Below are 18,703 nucleotides of genomic sequence, written 5' to 3' on the forward strand. Positions count from 1 at the left end.
GTTTTTTTTCCTGTCTTTCCCAGACTTTGATGAATGCACCGTGTACGGGACCTGCAGCCAGACATGCACCAACACCGAGGGCTCCTACACGTGCAGCTGTGTCGAGGGGTATCTCCTGCAGCCAGACAACAGATCCTGCAAAGCCAAAAATGGTGAGAGGGGGAGCGTGGTGCTTTAGGGCAGACCACGGCACTGCCCTGGGCTCCCCATATTGAGGTTACAGCCATATTGAGGTGACCCCTTTGTTCCCTCCTTGCCCCCAGAGCCCGTGGATCGCCCTCCTGTGCTGCTCATTGCCAACTCCCAGAACATCCTGGCCACGTACCTGAGCGGAGCCCCCGTGCCCAACATCACCCCCACCAGCGCCAAGCAGACCACGGCCATGGACTTCAACTACGTGGAGGACACGGTGTGCTGGGTCCACGTGGGTGACAGTGCCTCCCAGACCATCCTCAAGTGTGCCAAGATCCCCAACCTGAAGGGCTTTGTGGAGGAACGGTCCATCAACATCTCCCTGAGCCTGCACCGTGAGTGCCCACTCCCCTCGGGACCCCCATCCTGCTCCCCCATCCCCAATTCCTTGTGATTGCCCCTCACCAGGCCATGGTGGGTGAAAGTGGGAAGGAAGCAGCTTCCTGTCGGTCATTCATTTCCTTTTTATTATTATTTCTATCAGGTTTAGTAGTTTTTGATGTGCAGATATGAGGGATACAGGGAGGAGTGGAGCTGCTACCTGTGCAGCAGGTTTTGGATTAGCAGTTCTTGTTTCCTTTGGTCCCACCCCCAAAAAATGACCAAGAACAAACTCCCAACCCAAACGTGCCTCTGTGGTTGCCACTGAGTCACAGTGTGAGTGACTGGTGGCAGTTTCCTTCTGCTGGTGGCTCTGTGACCAGAACAAGTGCAGTTACAGCTCCGTGTCCTGTTTGGGCTTGCTGGTCCCAGGTGGGAGGGAGAGTTACTGGTTGGGATTTTGGTGCTCTCTGACCCCCCAAGAGGGGTCCCTGTGGGCTTCCAGCACCTTCCCTGTCTGTGCAGAGCAGTGGGGCTGGTGGGGTCCCCCATGGGGAAAGCAGGTGGGTGCCACAGCTGGAGAGCCGTGATGTGGGACACCATTCCTGACACTGGTTTTATTCTTTGACCGAGTCAGTCGGGGTGGAATTAAGTGATTTGAGGTTTGCAGTGGGTCTCTGTCAGGTTTTTGCTTCCCTGGGGGTGTCTTTTGCCTCCTGAAATTGGGGATGCTTTCAGTGGGGCCTGAAATAAGAGGGATCCCCTTAGTCCACCCACTGTGCTGTTGGATGAGCAATGGCTCATGAATGGATCTCTGCAAAGGAGAGACCAGAGAAGGTCCTGGGTGCATCTTGGAGCCAAGAGTGATTCTCTGCTGAGGGTCCTGGGAGTCCTGGGAGTCCCAGGGGTCCGGGCTCTGCGTGTGGCTGGGCTGGGCAGGCTGCGGGCACTGCCGAGGGTGTGTGTGCACGGTTAATTTAAGCTCACCCTGTGTATTTTTAGGGCAGGGTGTATTTTTAGGGAGAGGCCTCACCCTTTGCTCTCACAGGCGATAGCGTGGAGTCGAGCAGGACAGGATTTAGCTTCCCACTCCCCTCCTGGGGTTTAGGGGGGTTTCTGGGATTTAGGGGGTCTCTGTTTTTGTTGCCTCTCTCTGAAGGCTCCCTCAGAGTGAGGCTGGTTCATCAGCACAAAGGAAGTGGAGGAGTGAATTCCCCCAGCGCCGAGTCGGGTCCTGGGGGTCGGGATGAAGAGATAATGTCACTCTCAGGCAGGACACTGCCGAGACCCATGAATCCAATTAGTGGTTTCCCTCTTTATTTGCTGCTTTATGGCATTATCTGCTCCCAGCAGGAATGGGGCCTCCCTGGTGCCTGCTGCTAATGGGGCTTGAGCTGGCATCTGATGGGGGGAGATTGATGCCGAGGGGCTGGAAAGCAGCAGCTCCAGCTGCCAGGGGAGACCTGGGGATGCACAGTGCCACAGCCTGGCTCCGATCGCTCCCCTGCCTTCCTGTCCTGCTCGGCTCCTGCAGAGATTACTGTCACTTGTGCTGTGGGAGACGTGTTAAATGAGGGCTGTTAACAGCCCTTGGCACGACCCGCTGTCCTCAGAGCTTTGCTGCTCCCCTGGTCCTTACACTCTCAAAGCTTTTTGCCTCTCCGCAGGCTCTGGAGCCTCAGCGCTTCCTGCAGCGCCGCCCCCTCGGCTCCCACCTCGCTGCCCGTGGATATTTGTCACAGGCACTGATTTTCTCAGTTGATCCGAGCTGGCTGGTTCCCTACCCCCAGGTCTTTTTCCGGGGACACGCTAAAAATCAGAGGCTGCTGAAGCCTTCCATCCATGTCTCTCACAAAAATTCCTGCTTCTTGTTGGAATTGGATCATTTCTCTCTGCTGTCAGTCGGAGTGGGCTGGGGGAGACTCTGGGCACCTCGTGGGGACTTGTGGGGCTTGGTGCCAACGGCCAGGACAAGGTGAGATGATGTGATCCCTCACTGGGCAGAGGTCCAGCCTGTCCCCATCTCCACAGGGACCTTGGAAGTGTCACAGTCCTGTGCCACCCCCGTGATGAGGATGAGACACAAGCGATGGCACGGGAAGGGCTTGTCCTTCCTGCCAGCACTGAATTGTAACAAGGGGAGCTTGTCTTATCCTTCCTCCCATCCCGCTGTCCCTCTCCTCCTCTCCGTGTGACAATCCCACAGTGTTCCTGTCCGGGAGGATCCTGGCAGGGATCGCTTGGGCTCAAGGACAGAGGCACGCGCTGCTCCGACCCCTTGGAGCATCAGGATGGCACAGGGGGGCTCACTGTGAACCCCCTGTCAGCCCTGAGCCTTTCTAGTGTGGGGCAGGGGACAGCTGGAGATCAGGGCAGGGCTGTCACAGCTCCTCTTGGACCCTCTGTGCTCCGTGGCAGATCCTTGACCTCCGGGGACTTTGTGATCCCGTGGGTTTTCTCAACCAGATTCCAGCCTCCACGTGTCTCCCCAGACAATGTCCTTGTTTGTTTGGAGTTGGGCTTCCAAGGAATTTCAGAGCCAAACAGAGCACTAAAAAATAATAATTAAAATCTGTTGCTGAGCTCTTGTGCTGCTCTTCCCGTGTCCCAGCCGGAGCCCTCTGCTCCTCCAGCTCCCCCAGCTCTCCAAGTTTATCCTGCTGGCCTTGTCTCTCCATCCTGGGACCGTTTGTCAGGGATCACAGCCTTGAGCAATCTTTATTGCTCAGCCACGGACCCAGGGCTGGGACAGCGAGGGAAGCAGTTTTGGTGGGGGATTTGTGCCTCCTTCCATCGAATTCATGTCCCCGTCCCTTAGAGGTGACAGCAGGAGCTGGGAACACCTCCCTGGAGCGTGCACAGAGGCCAGGACTGTCCTTAGGAGGCCACTTTTAGCTGGCAGCAGCCCAAGATTGTGCAGGTCACCCCTGGGTCTCCAGGCCGGCGTTGACAGCGGCGTTAAATCCCCATCTCCGGCGCGCTGTGATCGGGTGACGCTCGGCTCTCTGGGGAAGGCAGGACTCCTTCGCTTGGGCTGTGGAAAAATACTGGGGAGCACGTGTCAGGAGCCAGAGCACTGGGCTTCTCCTTGGCTCTTGGGGTGGCTCCCCTCTCCCTTTCCTTCCCCTTTCCCTCCCCACCCCTTCTCATGCTCTTTCGCTTTCTTTTTCCCCTTTTTCTGTGGCTTTTTGCATGGTCAAAACTGGGAGCTTGGTGATGCCGGGGAGTGCATTTATTGTGCTAGCAGGTGCCTGGAGCCAGCACTGCTTCATCCCAGCTCTGGTGCTTCTCCTTCCCAGTCCCAGTGCTGCTTTCCCAGGCCCAGCCCTGCTCTTTCCCAGTCCCAGCACTGCTCCTTCCCAATCCAGCACTGCTCCTTCCCAGTCCAGTATTATTTTCCCAGTCCCATCACTGCTCCTTCCCAGTCCCATCACTGTTTTCCCAGTCCAGTACTGTTTTCCCAGTCCCAGCACTGCTCCTTCCCAGTCCCATCACTGTTTTCTCAGTCCAGCATTGCTCCTTCCCAATCAAGCACTGCTTCTTCCCAGTCCAGCACTGCTCCTTCCCAGTCCAGCACTGCTTCTTTCCCAGTCCAGCACTATTTTCCCAGTCCAGTACAGTTTTCCCAGTTGCTCTTCCTAGTCACAGCACTGCTCCTTCCCAGTCCCAGCACTGCTCCTTCCCAGTCCAGAATTATTTTCCCAGTCCCACCACTGCTCCTTCCCAGTCCAGCACTGCTTCTTTCCCAGTCCAGCACTATTTTCCCAGTCCAGTACAGTTTTCCCAGTTGCTCTTCCTAGTCACAGCACTGCTCCTTCCCAGTCCCAGCACTGCTTTCCCAGTCCCAGCACTGCACCTTCCCAGTCCCAGCACTGTTTTCCCAGTCCCACCACTGCTCTTTCCCAGTCCAGTACTGTTTTCCCAGTCCCAGCACTGTTTTCCCAGTTGAGTATTATTTTCCCAGTCACAGCATTGCTCTTTCCCAGTCCCAGTATTGCTTTCCCAGTCCAGTACTGCTCCTTCCCATTCCAAGCACTGCTCTCCCAGTCCAGTATTATTTTCCCAGTCCCAGCACTGTTTTCCCAGTCCAGTATTTTTTTCCAATCCCAGCACTGCTCTTTTCCAGTCCCAGCACTGCTCCTTCCCATTTCCAGCACTGTTTTCCCAGTCCAGCACTGCTTCTTTCCCATTCCCAGCACTGTTTTCCCAGTCCAGTATTTTTTGCCAGTCCCAGAACTGTTCCTTCCCAGTCCCAGTATTGCTTTCCCAGTCCAGCACTGCTCTTTCCCAGTCCAGTACTGTTTTCCCAGTCCCAGCACTGTTTTCCCAGTCGAGTATTATTTTCCCAGTCCCAGCATTGCTCCTTCCCAGTCCCAGTATTGCTTTCCCAGTCCAGTACTGCTCCTTCCCATTCCAAGCACTGCTCTCCCAGTCCAGTATTATTTTCCCAGTCCCAGCACTGTTTTCCCAGTCCAGTATTTTTTTGCCAGTCCCAGAACTGTTCCTTCCCAGTCTCAGTATTGCTTTCCCAGTCCCAGCACTGCTCCTTCCCATTTCCAGCACTGTTTTCCCAGTCCAGCACTGTTTTCCCAGTCCCAGCACTGCTCCTTCCCAGTCCCAGCACTGCTCCTTCCCAGTCCCAGCACTGTTTTCCCATTCCCAGCACTGTTTTCCCAGTCCATCACTTTTTCCCAGTCCCAGCACTGCTCCTTCCCAGTCCAGCACTGTTTTCCCATTCCCAGCACTGTTTTCCCAGTTCCAGCACTGCTCCTTCCCAGTCCCAGCACTTTTTTCCCAGTCCCAGCACTGCTCCTTCCCAGGCAGGGCAGGCAGGAACTCTACAGCTTGGCAGGATCCATGTGGGGCTGCTGGGAAAGGGCTGCGGAGGTGCCGTGATTTATTATTTCTCGGTTTAAGGTTTGTTGTTTTCCTTTATAAAACAAGCCCCCGGGACGGGGTTTGAAATATCAGGACATTTGATCCCGAGTGCATTATAAACCTTAAACGCTGGCAATCTGGCCACCATTAAAATACCTTCCTGGGCAGCATCAATCCCAACCCGCCCCGGCTGGGAGGGTGTTTTCATTGACTCCATTTCAGCCCTGTCACTGGGAATGGCCTGTCCCAGTGCCAGAGGAGCTGTGGGTGCTGGGACAGATTGATTTCAGGGCGATGTTGCTCTGCAGAGGAATCCAAGTACATTTCTTCCCCCACTTTGCATGGAAAGCTATTTTTCTTCCTTGCTGCCTCATCCTGGCCAAGAAAGAGGCTCCGACGTGAACTCACTTGGCAGGAGAGCGGGATGATTGGTAACTTCATCTCGTGGTTCCTTTCTGTTGGCTTTTTTTTTTTTTTTTTTTTTTTTAACTGTTTATGGCTGTTCTTGTTGCAGCGATGAAGGAAATTGGGAGCTGGGGGAGAGCAGGGGATAAATGGGAGCAGGACATGGAGGGGAGCAGGGGATAGGGGAGAGCAGTGATCAGGATGGATGGGAACAGGGAATGGGGAAAGAAGGGGATGGGGATAGCAGGGAATGGGGTGAGCATGGAATGGGGAGAGCAGGGAATAGATGGGAAAAGAGGATGGAGGGAGCAGGCACCAAAAGGGAAAGCAGAGATTGAAGGTGGGAGCAGGGGATGAAGGTGAGCAGGAGCTGGAGGGAGCAGGGGATGGAGGGAACAGTGACTGGGGGCCACGTCTGGAGCTGTGCACTCACACCAGCTCATTGTGTGGCAGGGGACAAAATCATGATGGTGATTTTAATCAGTCTGTTAACGAAGATCTGACACTCAGGACCCTGCTGTGGCTCTGCCCAGCACCCCTGACTCCCCTCACCTGGTGTTTCCCCTCACAGGGAACAAAAATAAATCCCCCAAGGGGACTGAGACCTGCCCTGCCTGCTCCCCAGGCTGTGGTGGCAGGGATGAGCTGCATCCCCACGTTCCTGGAGACAAAAGAGTGACACGAATGTCCTGAGTCATCAGGATGCTCGTGCCCAGTGATGGGTTTGATTTCACATAGACCGGAGTGCGTCTGTCCCAGCACACATCTGTCTGTCCCAGCACACATCTGTGTGTCCCTCCTGCACTGCCTCGTGCCAGGGTCACTGTGGGAGCCCCTCAGGACCCTTCCTGCCCACGCTGGCCCCATTTCTGCTTCCTCCTCCCCCTTCCCCCCAGATCACCCCAGTGACACTCCCCGGGTTCCCGTCGAGCCTGTGTCTCGCTCCTCTCACCCAGAAGGAAGCCAAGTGCCCTGTCCCTCCCTCGGCCTCAGTGGAATATTTGTGCCCATGGAATGGTCTCATTAAGGCAGAGTAATTAGCGGTCCCTTGGCTGCCCTCCACGCAGCCTGGAGCTCATTCCATCCCTGTTCCTGCTCTTCCCACCTCCGGTGCCTCGGCCAGGCTCTGCAGGGATGCTGCGGGGTTGAGCCAGGACATGGGGAGGAGTGAAAGTTTGGGGTGTCCCCAGCCTGGGGAGCTGGAGATGGTGTCAGTGAGGGGTGGGAGAGGTGCCAGTGATCCCTTGGATGTGATTCCCCTTCAGATGCAGCCGTGGTGCTGCACTGGAGGTCCAAGGCACAGAGGACACATGGACTGGGTCCTTCCCCCAGGACTCCCTGGAGAAGGGCAGTGCTCCAACATCTGCCATTCACCAGCCTGTCCCCAGGCTGGGATGTCCCTCCTGTGGGGGCTGCACAGCCTGGGGGTGCCGTGTCACCCCCCGAGGAACGTTTGGCTTGTGCAGGGTGGGCGTGAGTGTGCGCAGAGCCCCAGGGATCCATCCCAGCGCCGAGTCAGACATCCTGGCCTCGGGCCACCGGCTTCCACCCAGCGGTTCCTCCTCGCAGCGAAACATCTTAGCAGAGAGAGGCGGGGGTGAATTTATTTATTTTTGAGCCTGGTTTGCTGAGGGAACGAGGCTGACGTGACGGCTGTGGCCGTGTGTGGTGGTGGCCGTCCCCTCCTGCCCTGCCTGGACACAAGGAGTTGGCTGTTCCTGGGAGCAGGGGGGTTGTGCTGGACCCTCGGGGGCACGGGGTGTCTGTCCGGCCGTCCGGCGCCCTTCGGGGCGGGAGTTTGTCTTTGTGCTTGTCCTGTTAACATACTTCTAATTAAGGAAAATTGTCCCCAGGAGCAGTGTTTATCCACGGAGCGCGGTGCCGTCACAGAGACGGTCTTGTTCTCCCGGGGAGAGGATGTCTGTGGAGGAAAAGAGACAGAAATTCCTCCAGATTATGGTATTATGTAAATGTATCAAACGGATCATTCCCTATAAAAAGGAAAGTAGGAAACCGATGTATTTGAGCAGCCCTGGGGACCGCATTCCTGACGAGCCTCCGTTCCTGAGCCGAAACATTCGGCAACTTTTCCAAGCTGTTTTTCCGCCGAGGCCGCGTGCCGGCGGCTCCGGGCGCCCGGGGGGCTCGTGGGGCAGCCCGCCCGGGTGTCTCGCTGGGTGGCAAGTTGGCCACGGCCCCTGCTTGCCCCACAGGGTGGGTTGTGCCTGGAGCAGTGTCCTCTGCTCTCCAGGCAGGATCTCCGTGAGATGTGGTGTGGATGGGCAGCTCTGATGTGAACCACGGACTCTGCGGTTCTCCCGGTGCCTCCTGAGGAATTTGGGGTTTGTGTCAGGGCTGGTTCGTCTTGGGGAAGCAAGAACTGGTTGTTGCTGTAGCTGTGTGTTTATCAGACATCAATATTCTTTATTTATTCTTTATTATTATTTATTTAAAGCCAGATGTTGGCACTGAGGTCGGTCCATCTCTGTTCTCTTGTCTGGGGCAAGGGGAAAAATGCTCCTCAGCAGAATGGGAATGAGGATTTGGTGTCGGAGCTCCGTGCCCAGTGACGTTTCTGGCTGCTTCAAGCAGAGCTGGGCCCTCTCCTGCCCACCATCCCCGTCCTGCTCTCCTGGGAGTGCTCCCTTGAGGGGTAGCTGGGAAGTGGAGTTTCTCCCAGATTTAGAATCACAGAATTATTAAGGTTGGAAAAGCTCTCTAAGACCCTGGAGTCCAACCATTAACCAGTACTGCCAGATCATTGCTGAAACATGTCCCCAAGTGCCACATCCACACGTTTCAGGAGGAATTTCTTCATGGAAAGGGTTGTCAGGCATTGGAAGGGGCTGCTCAGGGAGGTGGTGAAGTGTCCATCCCTGGAGGTGTCTGAGGAACAAGTGGACGTGGCACTCGGAGCTCTGGCAGGGATCGGTCACAGGTTGGACTCGATGGTCCTGGAGGGTTTTTCCAACCTCAGGGATTCTGAAATTCAGGAATTTTTTGCTGTGTTGGTTCCCGAGCTTTGAACCTCTTGGATATAGGGGGTTTCTCCTTTTCCTTGCTCAACTGTGCAGGAGTCTGGACGAGTGGCTGCGTCCCCCTCGCAGCTGTTTGGGGACTGTCGAAATCCCTGGTTTAATCCGAGGGAAGATTGTGTGTTTCCTTCCTCCTCCTGTCAGGCCACAATTGATGTGTTTGCAGACTGCACAGCGACTGATTCATGCAGAGCAAAGTTATGTGCTGGGTCAGCAAAGCTCCTTCCCCAAAAAACCCACAGCCCTGCAGTGTCTCACTGAGAGTGGGGTAAATCGGGTGGCCTGGGTTAAGGGAGGGAGAGCCTCGGGCTGCGGCTCCAGTGGGAAATGTGGGATCCATGACCCACTTGTGTCGAGGAGTTCTTTGAGTGGGACTGTCCCGTCTGGAGCTCTGGGATCACAGCAGAAGAAGGATGTGGCTAGAGGAGGCCAAGGAGACGGTCTGAGGGCTGCAGCAGCTCTGCCGTGGAGTCAGGCTGGGAGAGCTGGGGATGTTCACCTGGAGCTGAGGAGGCTCCAGGGAAAGCTTAGAGTCTCTTCCAGTGCCTGAAGAGGCTCCAGGAGGGCTGGAGAGGGACTTGGGACAGGGAGTCTGGAGTGACAGGACACAGGGAATGGCTTCCTGCTGACACAGAGCAGAGTTAGGTGAGATTTTGTGAAAAAAATCCTGCCTGTGAGGGTAGGGAGTCCCTGACACAGGATGCCCTGTGGGTGCCCCATCCCTGGAAATGTCCAAGACCAGGCTGGATGGGGTTGGAGCAACCTGGGACAATGGAAGGTGTCCCTGCCCATGGCAGGGGTGGGACTGAGATGATCCTTAAATCTCTTCTGACCCAAACCATTCCGGGATTCTACGAAAAGGGCAAATCCGAGCAGAGTGTGACACACAGGATTTTGTGGTAGAGCCCTCAGGAACAGCTCGATCTGGATCACTGGGGCTGTGGAGGGTGTGAAACCAGGAAACATCTGTGCGGGTGGGTTTTGGGGTTTGCTGAAGTTTGCCAACCCGCCCGTGTTGAGCAACTTTGATGAAGTTCTTGGTGCTCCCTCGTCCTCCATCCTCCCTCCATCTGCCTTCCCTGCTGGCGAGGCCACCTCCCCCTAGAGCAGGGCTGCCGGCCTGGACCCCGTCCCCGTGAGGTTTTTTTGGCTGCCTCTCCCAGGAAGAGCCTTGGAAAGCCGACATTCCCCGCTCTCTGCCCCCACCAGCTCCCTTCCAAACGCTCTCAAATAAATAAATCTTGGGAAATGAGCTCGGCGTGTCGCAATCGCCCGCAACGCCCCGCCGAGGTTGAGCAAGGAGGAGGATTGATTCCAGGATGGGAATTGGTGGGGAGAGGCACCCACAGGGGGCTGTGGGAGGGAGGGGAGGTGGTCTCTGCCCCCTGAATTCTCCATGGAAATCATGTACGACCCCTCCAGGGGACAGGTCCATCCCTGCTGGTCCCCCCAGATGGGTCCAAGGTGTGTTTTCATGGCCATGGGTGGCTGTGGGACCATCCCTGGGCATCTCTTGTTGTTGGGGGGACACAAGGGGAGACTCTGTGCCCCCCATCCCTTCCTTCTCCAGAGATTTAGAAGGAGGGGGGATAAAGTTTCTACAGGCCAACGCCAGGGGTTAAAAATAGACGTTTTCTAAATTAGCCTCCACCAAAAGTTCAAGAGGAAATCCAGGTTTAGCTGAGGCTACAAGAAAGAGCTGAAAATAATAATAATAATAATAATGATGATGATGATGAAAATAACAATGATAATAATAAAAAAAAATGAAAAGTGATTCCTGCGAAGGAGAGGGGAGGATGGTGAGCAGGGAGAGAAGGAGCAAAGCTGGAAAACAAAAGCCTTTGAGGAGGGTAATGCTTTCCAGCTGCAAAAATACAGCCTGGGAGAGGAGCAAGTGCTTGCGTCACCCCCAGCCCCCCGGCCCTGTGCTGCCCTGCTCGGACCTGGGGCCCGTCCGGAGACCCCTGGGTGGACCAGGACCCTCTACTACCCTGGGAAGAGGAGGCTGTGGCAGGATGGCTGTGAGGGGAGTGTGGGGCTGAAAGCCCGTGGCTTATTTTGGCTTTTCTCCCTTTGGATTCCTCTTGGAGCGTTGAGCTGGACTCAGAGGGATGTGGCGGGAGAGCGACAGGAAAGGGGAACCGGTGATGGGACAGAGATGCTTGGACCCCCTCGAGGAGGAGAATCCGGGGGTCTGCAGCTGTGGGTGGGGGGCCAGGGCCCCTGAGCCGTTCTGCCAACGCTCCCCATCCGCCCCTGCTTGGATCGCTCCCCCGGTCCTGTGACTCTGACTCAGCCATGCAGGCGCCAGCCAAGACCTGCTTTTTTTGGGGAATTCTTGCACATCCCTTCGCTGAAGTGTTTCTCGCCCCGGCAGGGCCCTGCCGCCCCCTCCCCACGTCACAGGAGGGTTTGGGGATGCTGGGTGGGGAGCAGGAGAAGGGTGGTGGGTGATGGTTGTGACAGCAGGACTCCGTCTCAGGGGCAGAATGTGGCCCTTGGCACCCCAGTGTACATTTTTAGGTGGTTTTTGCTCATCACAAACCCCAGGAGTTGGGGTGGTGGGGGGTCCTGGCTGGAGCAGGAGCCCTATGCCAGCCCCGGCACGTTGGGCAGCTCATTGGGAGCCCTTCGCCGGCCTCGGTTTGGGGTTGATGCTCATTCCTTGGCTCGGGCTATTTCCACTTGTTTTTACGAGCTGCCTCACGCCGGGTGGTGGCTGCGGGCGCCGTGGCCTCACCCTTCCGGAGGGGGGTCACTGCTGGCTGCGTGTTCCCATCCCCAGGGCCACAGCTGGGACACGAAGGGCTGAGTGAGCTGGTCTGGATAACTCAGGGATGGATGGGGGTTGGGGTCTGTGCACCCTGAACTTTTCTGCCTGTTCATCCCATGGCCTCATCCCAGCCCTGCAGTGTGGATGGACTCGGCGTTGCTGAGAGCAGGGAGGTGGGAGCATTGCAAAACCTCCTGGCTTGATTCATGTTTTCCCTCCCGAGCTCCTGCGTTGGTTAATAATTTAGTAGTGTCTGGCCTTGCTCCACTGTTGCTGTCTGGGTCTCACTGACCTTTGGGTCCTGGGGCTGGGGGCTGCTGTGCCCCTTCCCTGCTCCTTCAGAGCTGTCCAGGTCCTGCTGGACTTGGAGTGCTGGGGCTGGGTGGTTGCTTTGCTCTATCCCTATTCCTCCAAGATTTGTCAATGTCCCTCTGGCCTCAGGGTGTTAGGGCTGTGGGGCTGCTGTGCCCCATCCCTGCTCCTCCAGAGCTGTCCAGGTCCTGGTGGCCTCAGGATACTGGGACTGGGGGGTTTCTGTGCCCCATCCCTGCTCCTCCAGAGCTCTCTGGATCCTGCTGGCCTCAGGATGCTGGGGCTGGGAGGCTGCTGTGCCCCATCCCTGCTCCTCCAGAGCTGTCCAGGTCCTGCTGGCCTTGGAGTGCTGGGGCTGGGTGGCTGCTGTGCCCCATCCCTGCTCCTTCCTCCAGGGCTCTCTGAGTCCCTCTGACTTCTGGGTCCTTCTGCCCAGGGCTGCTGTGCCCCTATCCCTGCTCCGCCCTGTCCATGCTGGCTGTGGTGCTGCAGTGTTTGGGATCCGAGGTCTCAGGGGGCACTAATCCAAAGGACAGCCCTCCAAAGCACTTGGGATGTCCAGGAACTGCAGCCCCTCTGGGCCTGGTGGGCGCAGGAGGGGCTGAGCAGTGCTGAGCACTGACCCGGTGGTGAGGCAGGAATTCAGGCGCGTTGGGTTTATCCGATTTAACAGGCTTTCAGTGGTTTAATTAAATACCCACATGCTGCGTGCCAGGTGCTGTCTCTCACCTGCTCTGGGCCCCGGGGTGTCCCTGCAGCTCCAGATTAGCTCTGCTCCCACCTTGCCCAGCAGGATCTGCCCTCGGCCTCTCCTGCTGCCACGTGTCCCTTCCGGGTGCTGCTGTTGGAGCCCCTTCCCTGCTTTCCTCCTTTCCTCCTTTCTCCAGCACCCACCTTGCAGAGCTTCCCCCTGCTGCACTGGTATTCCTGTGGGATGAATTCCCAGTGATTCTGTAGGATGAATTCCCAGGGTTTCTGCAGGATGGATTCCCAGGGTTTCTGCGGGATAGATTCCTAGGATTTCTGCAGGATGAATTCCCAGTTTCTGCAGGATGAATTCCCAGTGTTTCTGCAGGATGGATTCCCAGTGTTTCTGCAGGATGAATTCCCAGGGTTTCTGTGGGATGGATTCCCAGGGTTTCTGCGGGATGGATTCCCAGTGTTTCTGCAGGATGGATTCCCAGGGTTTCTGCAGGATGCTCTCCTGGTGTTCACACCTGGATGCTCTCTGGTTGCATGTGATGTCTGGGGGCAGCAGGTTCCACCTCCCTGGGGAGCAGAGGATGGGTTGCCATGGGTGCTGTGGGTGCTGTGGGTGCCCTGTGGCTCCTCATGGGATGACCAGAGCAGATCCTTGGTACAGGTGCAGGTCCCAGTGTGTTCATGGCTCCCATGGTCTCATTCCTCGGCTGTGTTGGTTTTTGTGATCCTGGGGGGCTCCTGGCTCTGTCCCTCCCTGCCTCACCCCCCTCCCTCCTCTCCCTGCCCAGATGTGGAGCAGATGGCCATCGACTGGCTCACGGGCAACTTCTACTTCGTGGATGACATCGATGACAGGATCTTTGTCTGCAACAAAAACGGGGACACCTGTGTCACACTGCTGGACCTGGAGCTGTACAATCCCAAGGGAATTGCTCTGGACCCAGCCATGGGGTGAGTCCTGGAATTCCCTGCTCTTGGGGGCAGTTGGCAAGGGTGGGCTGTCCCTTTAGGGTGGGGGGGTTTCCTGTACCTCTGTGAGCTCTCTCTTCAGGGACACTTCCCACCCAGCCTGCCCTGGCAGTAGCTGTGCAGGGCTCAGTCCTGCAGGACACACTTGGCCCAGCTCAGGATAAGCTGCTGCTTCCAGCTCGTGCCACACAGTGTTGTCACAGCTTTGCTCCAGCTTTTGGGAGCTGAAGTGGCTCCTGCACGGCCAGAGCAGCTCCCTTGTGCCCGTGTGTCCAACCACTGGATGCCAGGATGCTGAATCATGGGAGCAGCTCAGGGCACACAGGGCAGCTGCCAGCCCCCAGGAGCTGAGAGCTGGTGCAGCCAAGGCCACAGTGGGCAGAGAAGAATAACTAGTAAAGAGGAAAACTCCCCCCCTCACCAGCTGCTTTCCTGATGGGCACTTCCCTCCTGGCTCGGATGGAAAAAGCTGGTGTTATTGAGCAGAAAATCGGGAGTATTTCATATAAACAAACAAATTTCGCAGAGGATGCTGGAGAGAGACTCCAGGCTCGAGCAGGGCTGGTGCAGACAAGCCCCACAGGTGCTGAGTTAAGTCCCTTGGGCTCTGTGGTGGCAGTGCTGAATCCTGACTCTGCTGTGCTGTGTTGGGAAGCGCCATTGCTGGGAGCTGCTGCTGCAGGCAGGGTAGCTCTGGGATGCACAGGCAGCTGCCTCAGGTTGGGTTTTAACATGTAGAACCCCACGTGTGTGTGTGTGGGCCTCTTCCAGTGACACCAGCACATCTCCCAGGAGCTCTGTGCCAGACCCCAGCCATCCCTGTGGGGATCCACACATCCATATCCTCCCTCTCCCAGGGCTCTGAGCTCCCTCCTCTGCTCTTCTCTCACAGCAAGGTGTTCTTCACCGACTACGGGCAGATCCCCAAGGTGGAGCGCTGTGACATGGACGGGCAGAACCGCACCAAGCTGGTGGACAGCAAGATCGTCTTCCCTCACGGCATCACCTTGGACCTGGTGAACCGCCTGGTGTACTGGGCTGATGCCTACCTGGACTACATCGAGGTGGTGGACTATGAGGGCAAGAACAGGCACACCATCATCCAAGGCATCCTGGTGAGTGGGTTTGGGTTGGTGAGGGTTGGTATTGGGGATTGATATCCTGGCTGCCATCACTGGTCAGCAGTTGTGGCTTTAGCAGTGCAGCAAAAATGTGCTGAGCACTGAGCGTGGTCCTGCCGAGGGTGATCTTGTGCTATTGATGGCCAAGACCTGACACTGATGGCCAGTGATGCACAACAGCCATCGGGTGGGATCAGGGGTTTTGCACATCTCGGAGCCTGGCTCTCACAACTCCTCAATCCCTTGTGGACGCCCACCTGGTGCCTTCCAGATCGAACACCTGTATGGGTTGACAGTCTTTGAGAACTACCTGTACGCCACCAACTCGGACAACGCCAACGCCCAGCAGAAAACCAGCGTCATCCGCGTCAACCGCTTCAACAGCACCGAGTACCAGGTGGTGACACGGGTGGACAAGGGTGGAGCACTGCACATCTACCACCAGCGGCGCCAGCCCACAGGTGGGGCTCTGAATGGGGAGTAACAGCTCCCTGGTTCCTCAGCCAGGGGCATGGGTGGGATTTCAGGAGGAATTTTTCCATGGAAAGGGTGGTCAGGTGTTGGAAGAGATTGCTCAGGGAGGTGGTGGAGTCTCCATACCTGGGGGTGTCCAAGGAATGATTGGATGTGACATTCAGTTCTCTGGTTGGGTTGATGAGGTGGGGATTGGTCACAGGTTGGACTGAGTGATCTTGGAGGTCTTTTCCAACCTCAAAGATTCTGGGATTCCTGCTCCCCAGGCCCCTGGGGGCTGCTGAACCCCCTTTTTCTGCTAGCACTGTGTCTCTTCCAGTGAGAGCTGCGCCACGTTGTTTGATGGATCATGGAGAGCACAGAGATGTGGGAGCAGATGTGGCATCTTAAAATATTTATGGTCCCCTCATGCTCTCTGTCCCCAGTGCCAGCATATTCACCCTGGTGCTCCCAAACACTGAGGAATTTCCAGGGAGTTGAAAGGCTTTGGTGCTGTGCTGGCCCCTCCCTGCATCCATCCCTGCCTGCCCACTCCACCCCCAGCACCTTCCTGCAGTTAATCAATTTACTCCTTTAAAATCCTCTTAGTGTCGGCAGCCTGCTCGGCATTTTCCAGAGTATAAAATTAATCAGGAGATTTCAGAGCGGGGAAGGAATGTGATTAAGGGGCTCTCTGGGTGGTGCTGGCTGTCCCCACTCCTGGGGCTTGTCCCGCCGGTGCAGCAGGACGGGGCAGTGTGGCCGTGTGGCTGTGGTGGAGTGCTGGGACATGCTGGCTTCTCCCCAAGGATCCTTTCCATGGGAAAGTCCTTTCCCATCTCTGTGCTGTCCTGTGCTGTGCTCAGCCCTTCCCTGACTGACCACGAGCTTCTTGGAGGAACAAGCCCCGCTAAAACCCAGGGAGGACCCATGAGAACATCCCCACTGTTGTTGCTGTTGCAGCCCTGTGTCCCTGTCCCTGCTGTGCTCCCTGTCCCCTCCTGTGCCCCCAGCTGCTGCAGCTGTGCTCTGTGTTGCAGTGAGGAGCCACGCCTGTGAGCCAGATCAGTTTGGGAAGCCGGGAGGCTGCTCGGACATCTGCCTGCTGGGGAACAGCCACAAGAGCCGGACCTGCCGCTGCCGCTCCGGGTTCAGCCTGGGCAGCGATGGGAAATCCTGCAAAAGTGAGTGCTGGCCCGATTCCTGGGGGAATCTAGGGGATGTGGGGCTGGAGCCATGTGTTCTCTGCAGGGGCTGCTCGCTGCTGTGACCCCACAACAGCCCCAGTGCCACGTGCCACCCTGATGGCACTGCCATGCTGGTGGCCACGGCTGTCCCTGTCTCTCCACAGAGCCCGAGCACGAGCTGTTCCTGGTGTACGGGAAGGGGCGTCCCGGCATCATCCGTGGGATGGACATGGGGGCCAAGGTGCCGGATGAGCACATGATCCCCATCGAGAACCTCATGAACCCCCGGGCCCTGGATTTCCATGCTGAGACTGGCTTCATCTACTTTGCCGACACCACCAGCTACCTCATCGGGCGCCAGAAGATTGATGGCACGGAGAGGGAGACCATCCTGAAGGACGGTGCGTGGCCTTGGGGCCTGGGCTTCCATCCCCATCAGTTTGGGTCATAATCAGGCACCATTTGGGGCTGTTGCTTCCACTTTTCACCTCCTGGCTGGTGACGAACCCACTCTGTTTTTCCCCCAAAGGCATCCACAATGTGGAGGGCATCGCCGTGGACTGGATGGGAAACAACCTGTACTGGACAGATGACGGCCCCAAGAAGACCATCAGTGTGGCACGGCTGGAAAAGGCCGCCCAGACACGGAAGACGCTGATTGAGGGGAAGATGACGCACCCCCGTGCCATTGTGGTGGACCCCCTGAATGGGTGCGGGTGCCTGGGTGGGCAGGGCTGGCCAGCAGGGCCATGGGGGTGTGGTTGGGTCTTGTCATGAGCTGTGGTGGCCAGGCCAGGGCTCAGCTTGGTGTCCTTGGCAGGTGGATGTACTGGACGGACTGGGAGGAGGATCCCAAGGACAGCAAGAGGGGCAAGATCGAGAGAGCCTGGATGGACGGTTCCAACCGCAACATCTTCATCACCTCCAAGACTGTCCTGTGGCCCAATGGGCTGAGCCTGGACATCCCAGCCAAGATCCTGTACTGGGTGGATGCTTTTTACGACCGCATCGAGATGGTTTATCTCAATGGCACCGAGCGGAAGGCAAGTGGGGGTTCCATGGCCCTGGGATCAACCACAGCACTGGGGCAGCCAAGCCATGGCCTCTCCTCTCCTCTCCTCTCCTCTCCTCTCCTCTCCTCTCCTCTCCTCTCCTCTCCTCTCCTCTCCATTTCCATCCCACTAATGGAGCCTCTCCTCCTCCCCACACTCGCAGATCGTGTATGAGGGCCCGGAGCTGAACCACGCCTTCGGGCTGTGCCACTACAGCAATTTTCTGTTCTGGACCGAGTACCGCAGTGGCAGCATCTACAGGCTGGACCAGACCTCCAAGACCGTCAGCCTGCTCCGCAACGAGCGCCCACCCATCTTTGAGATCCGCATGTACGACGCTCAGCAGCAGCAAGGTGAGAGGACACGAGGGGCTGGGCTTGGAGGGATGGGGCTGGGGGATGAGTCTGAGCTGCTTAAGTAGCTCTTCACCTCTTTTTGCTTCCTTTTAGCTGTCCCCATGCTCCTTGTTTTTCTTTTTTGTTGTTCATGCCCTGCCCTTTCCAGCCTTCCCTCTTTTTTACACCATAATTCCATCAGGCTCTGTGTCCCCTGAGGGGTCCCCGTGGCCTCACCTGGGATCTCCAGCTCACTTCCAGCTGTTGAGGGAGCCCAGGGGGTTCTCAGCACTCCCATGGGTCTGCAGGGTGTCCCTGGGCACTGAGGTGCCATCTCCTCACCCCTTTGCCTCCACAGTGGGCTCCAACAAATGCCGTGTCAACAACGGGGGCTGCAGCAGCCTGTGCCTGGCCACCCCCCGGGGCCGTCAGTGCGCCTGTGCCGAGGACCAGATCCTGGGGGCAGACTCTGTCACCTGCCAGGGTAGGTTGTCCCTCATGGGGACTTTTCTTTCCCCATGGGAAGCTGCAGTTGGTCACCTGGCTAAAGTCCTGCCTGTGCTTTCCCCTTGGCAGCCAATCCATCCTACATCCCCCCGCCTCAGTGCCAGCCCGGGGAGTTTGCCTGCAAGAACAACCGCTGCATCCAAGAGCGCTGGAAATGCGACGGGGACAACGACTGCCTGGACAACAGCGATGAAGCCCCCGAGCTCTGCCGTGAGTGACCCCTCCTATGTGGTGGGATTTGGGCCCAAAGCTCCCTGAGATGTGTGGGGGGGTGACTGGCGCTGGGTCAGGCAGCCAGGACCCCTCTGTCCCCTCTCCAGCTTGAGGAGAGGAGGAGGTATCAGAGGAAAATGTTGATTGAAATTCTGATCCCAAGTTTGAGGCTACAGCCTTTTTCTGTCTCAGTTTTTCTCTTCGTTGGACATAGAGGAGGGATGGGGTGGGATGAGGGGCAGGTC

The 18,703-nt window shown here is 57.1% G+C and overlaps 1 protein-coding gene across 1 annotated transcript in view; it reads left to right on the top strand.

Moving 5' to 3' along the window:
* LRP1 (LDL receptor related protein 1) overlaps nucleotides 1-18,703 on the top strand; it is a gene marked incomplete at its 5' end in the record, with an annotated part of 79,940 nt that overhangs the window by 23,380 nt on the left and 37,857 nt on the right. The window contains 12 exons of the mRNA XM_083880994.1: nucleotides 24-152; nucleotides 264-527; nucleotides 13,410-13,572; nucleotides 14,483-14,705; nucleotides 14,983-15,172; nucleotides 16,205-16,348; nucleotides 16,516-16,752; nucleotides 16,881-17,061; nucleotides 17,172-17,394; nucleotides 17,567-17,756; nucleotides 18,097-18,222; nucleotides 18,315-18,455. Coding sequence (XP_083737120.1) covers nucleotides 24-152; nucleotides 264-527; nucleotides 13,410-13,572; nucleotides 14,483-14,705; nucleotides 14,983-15,172; nucleotides 16,205-16,348; nucleotides 16,516-16,752; nucleotides 16,881-17,061; nucleotides 17,172-17,394; nucleotides 17,567-17,756; nucleotides 18,097-18,222; nucleotides 18,315-18,455 — 2,211 coding nt within the window. The remainder of the gene's footprint in view (nucleotides 1-23; nucleotides 153-263; nucleotides 528-13,409; nucleotides 13,573-14,482; nucleotides 14,706-14,982; nucleotides 15,173-16,204; nucleotides 16,349-16,515; nucleotides 16,753-16,880; nucleotides 17,062-17,171; nucleotides 17,395-17,566; nucleotides 17,757-18,096; nucleotides 18,223-18,314; nucleotides 18,456-18,703) is intronic.

Source organism: Zosterops lateralis (genome assembly GCF_965231275.1).
Source record: "Zosterops lateralis genome assembly, chromosome: 32".
Taxonomy (NCBI): Eukaryota; Metazoa; Chordata; class Aves; order Passeriformes; family Zosteropidae; genus Zosterops; species Zosterops lateralis.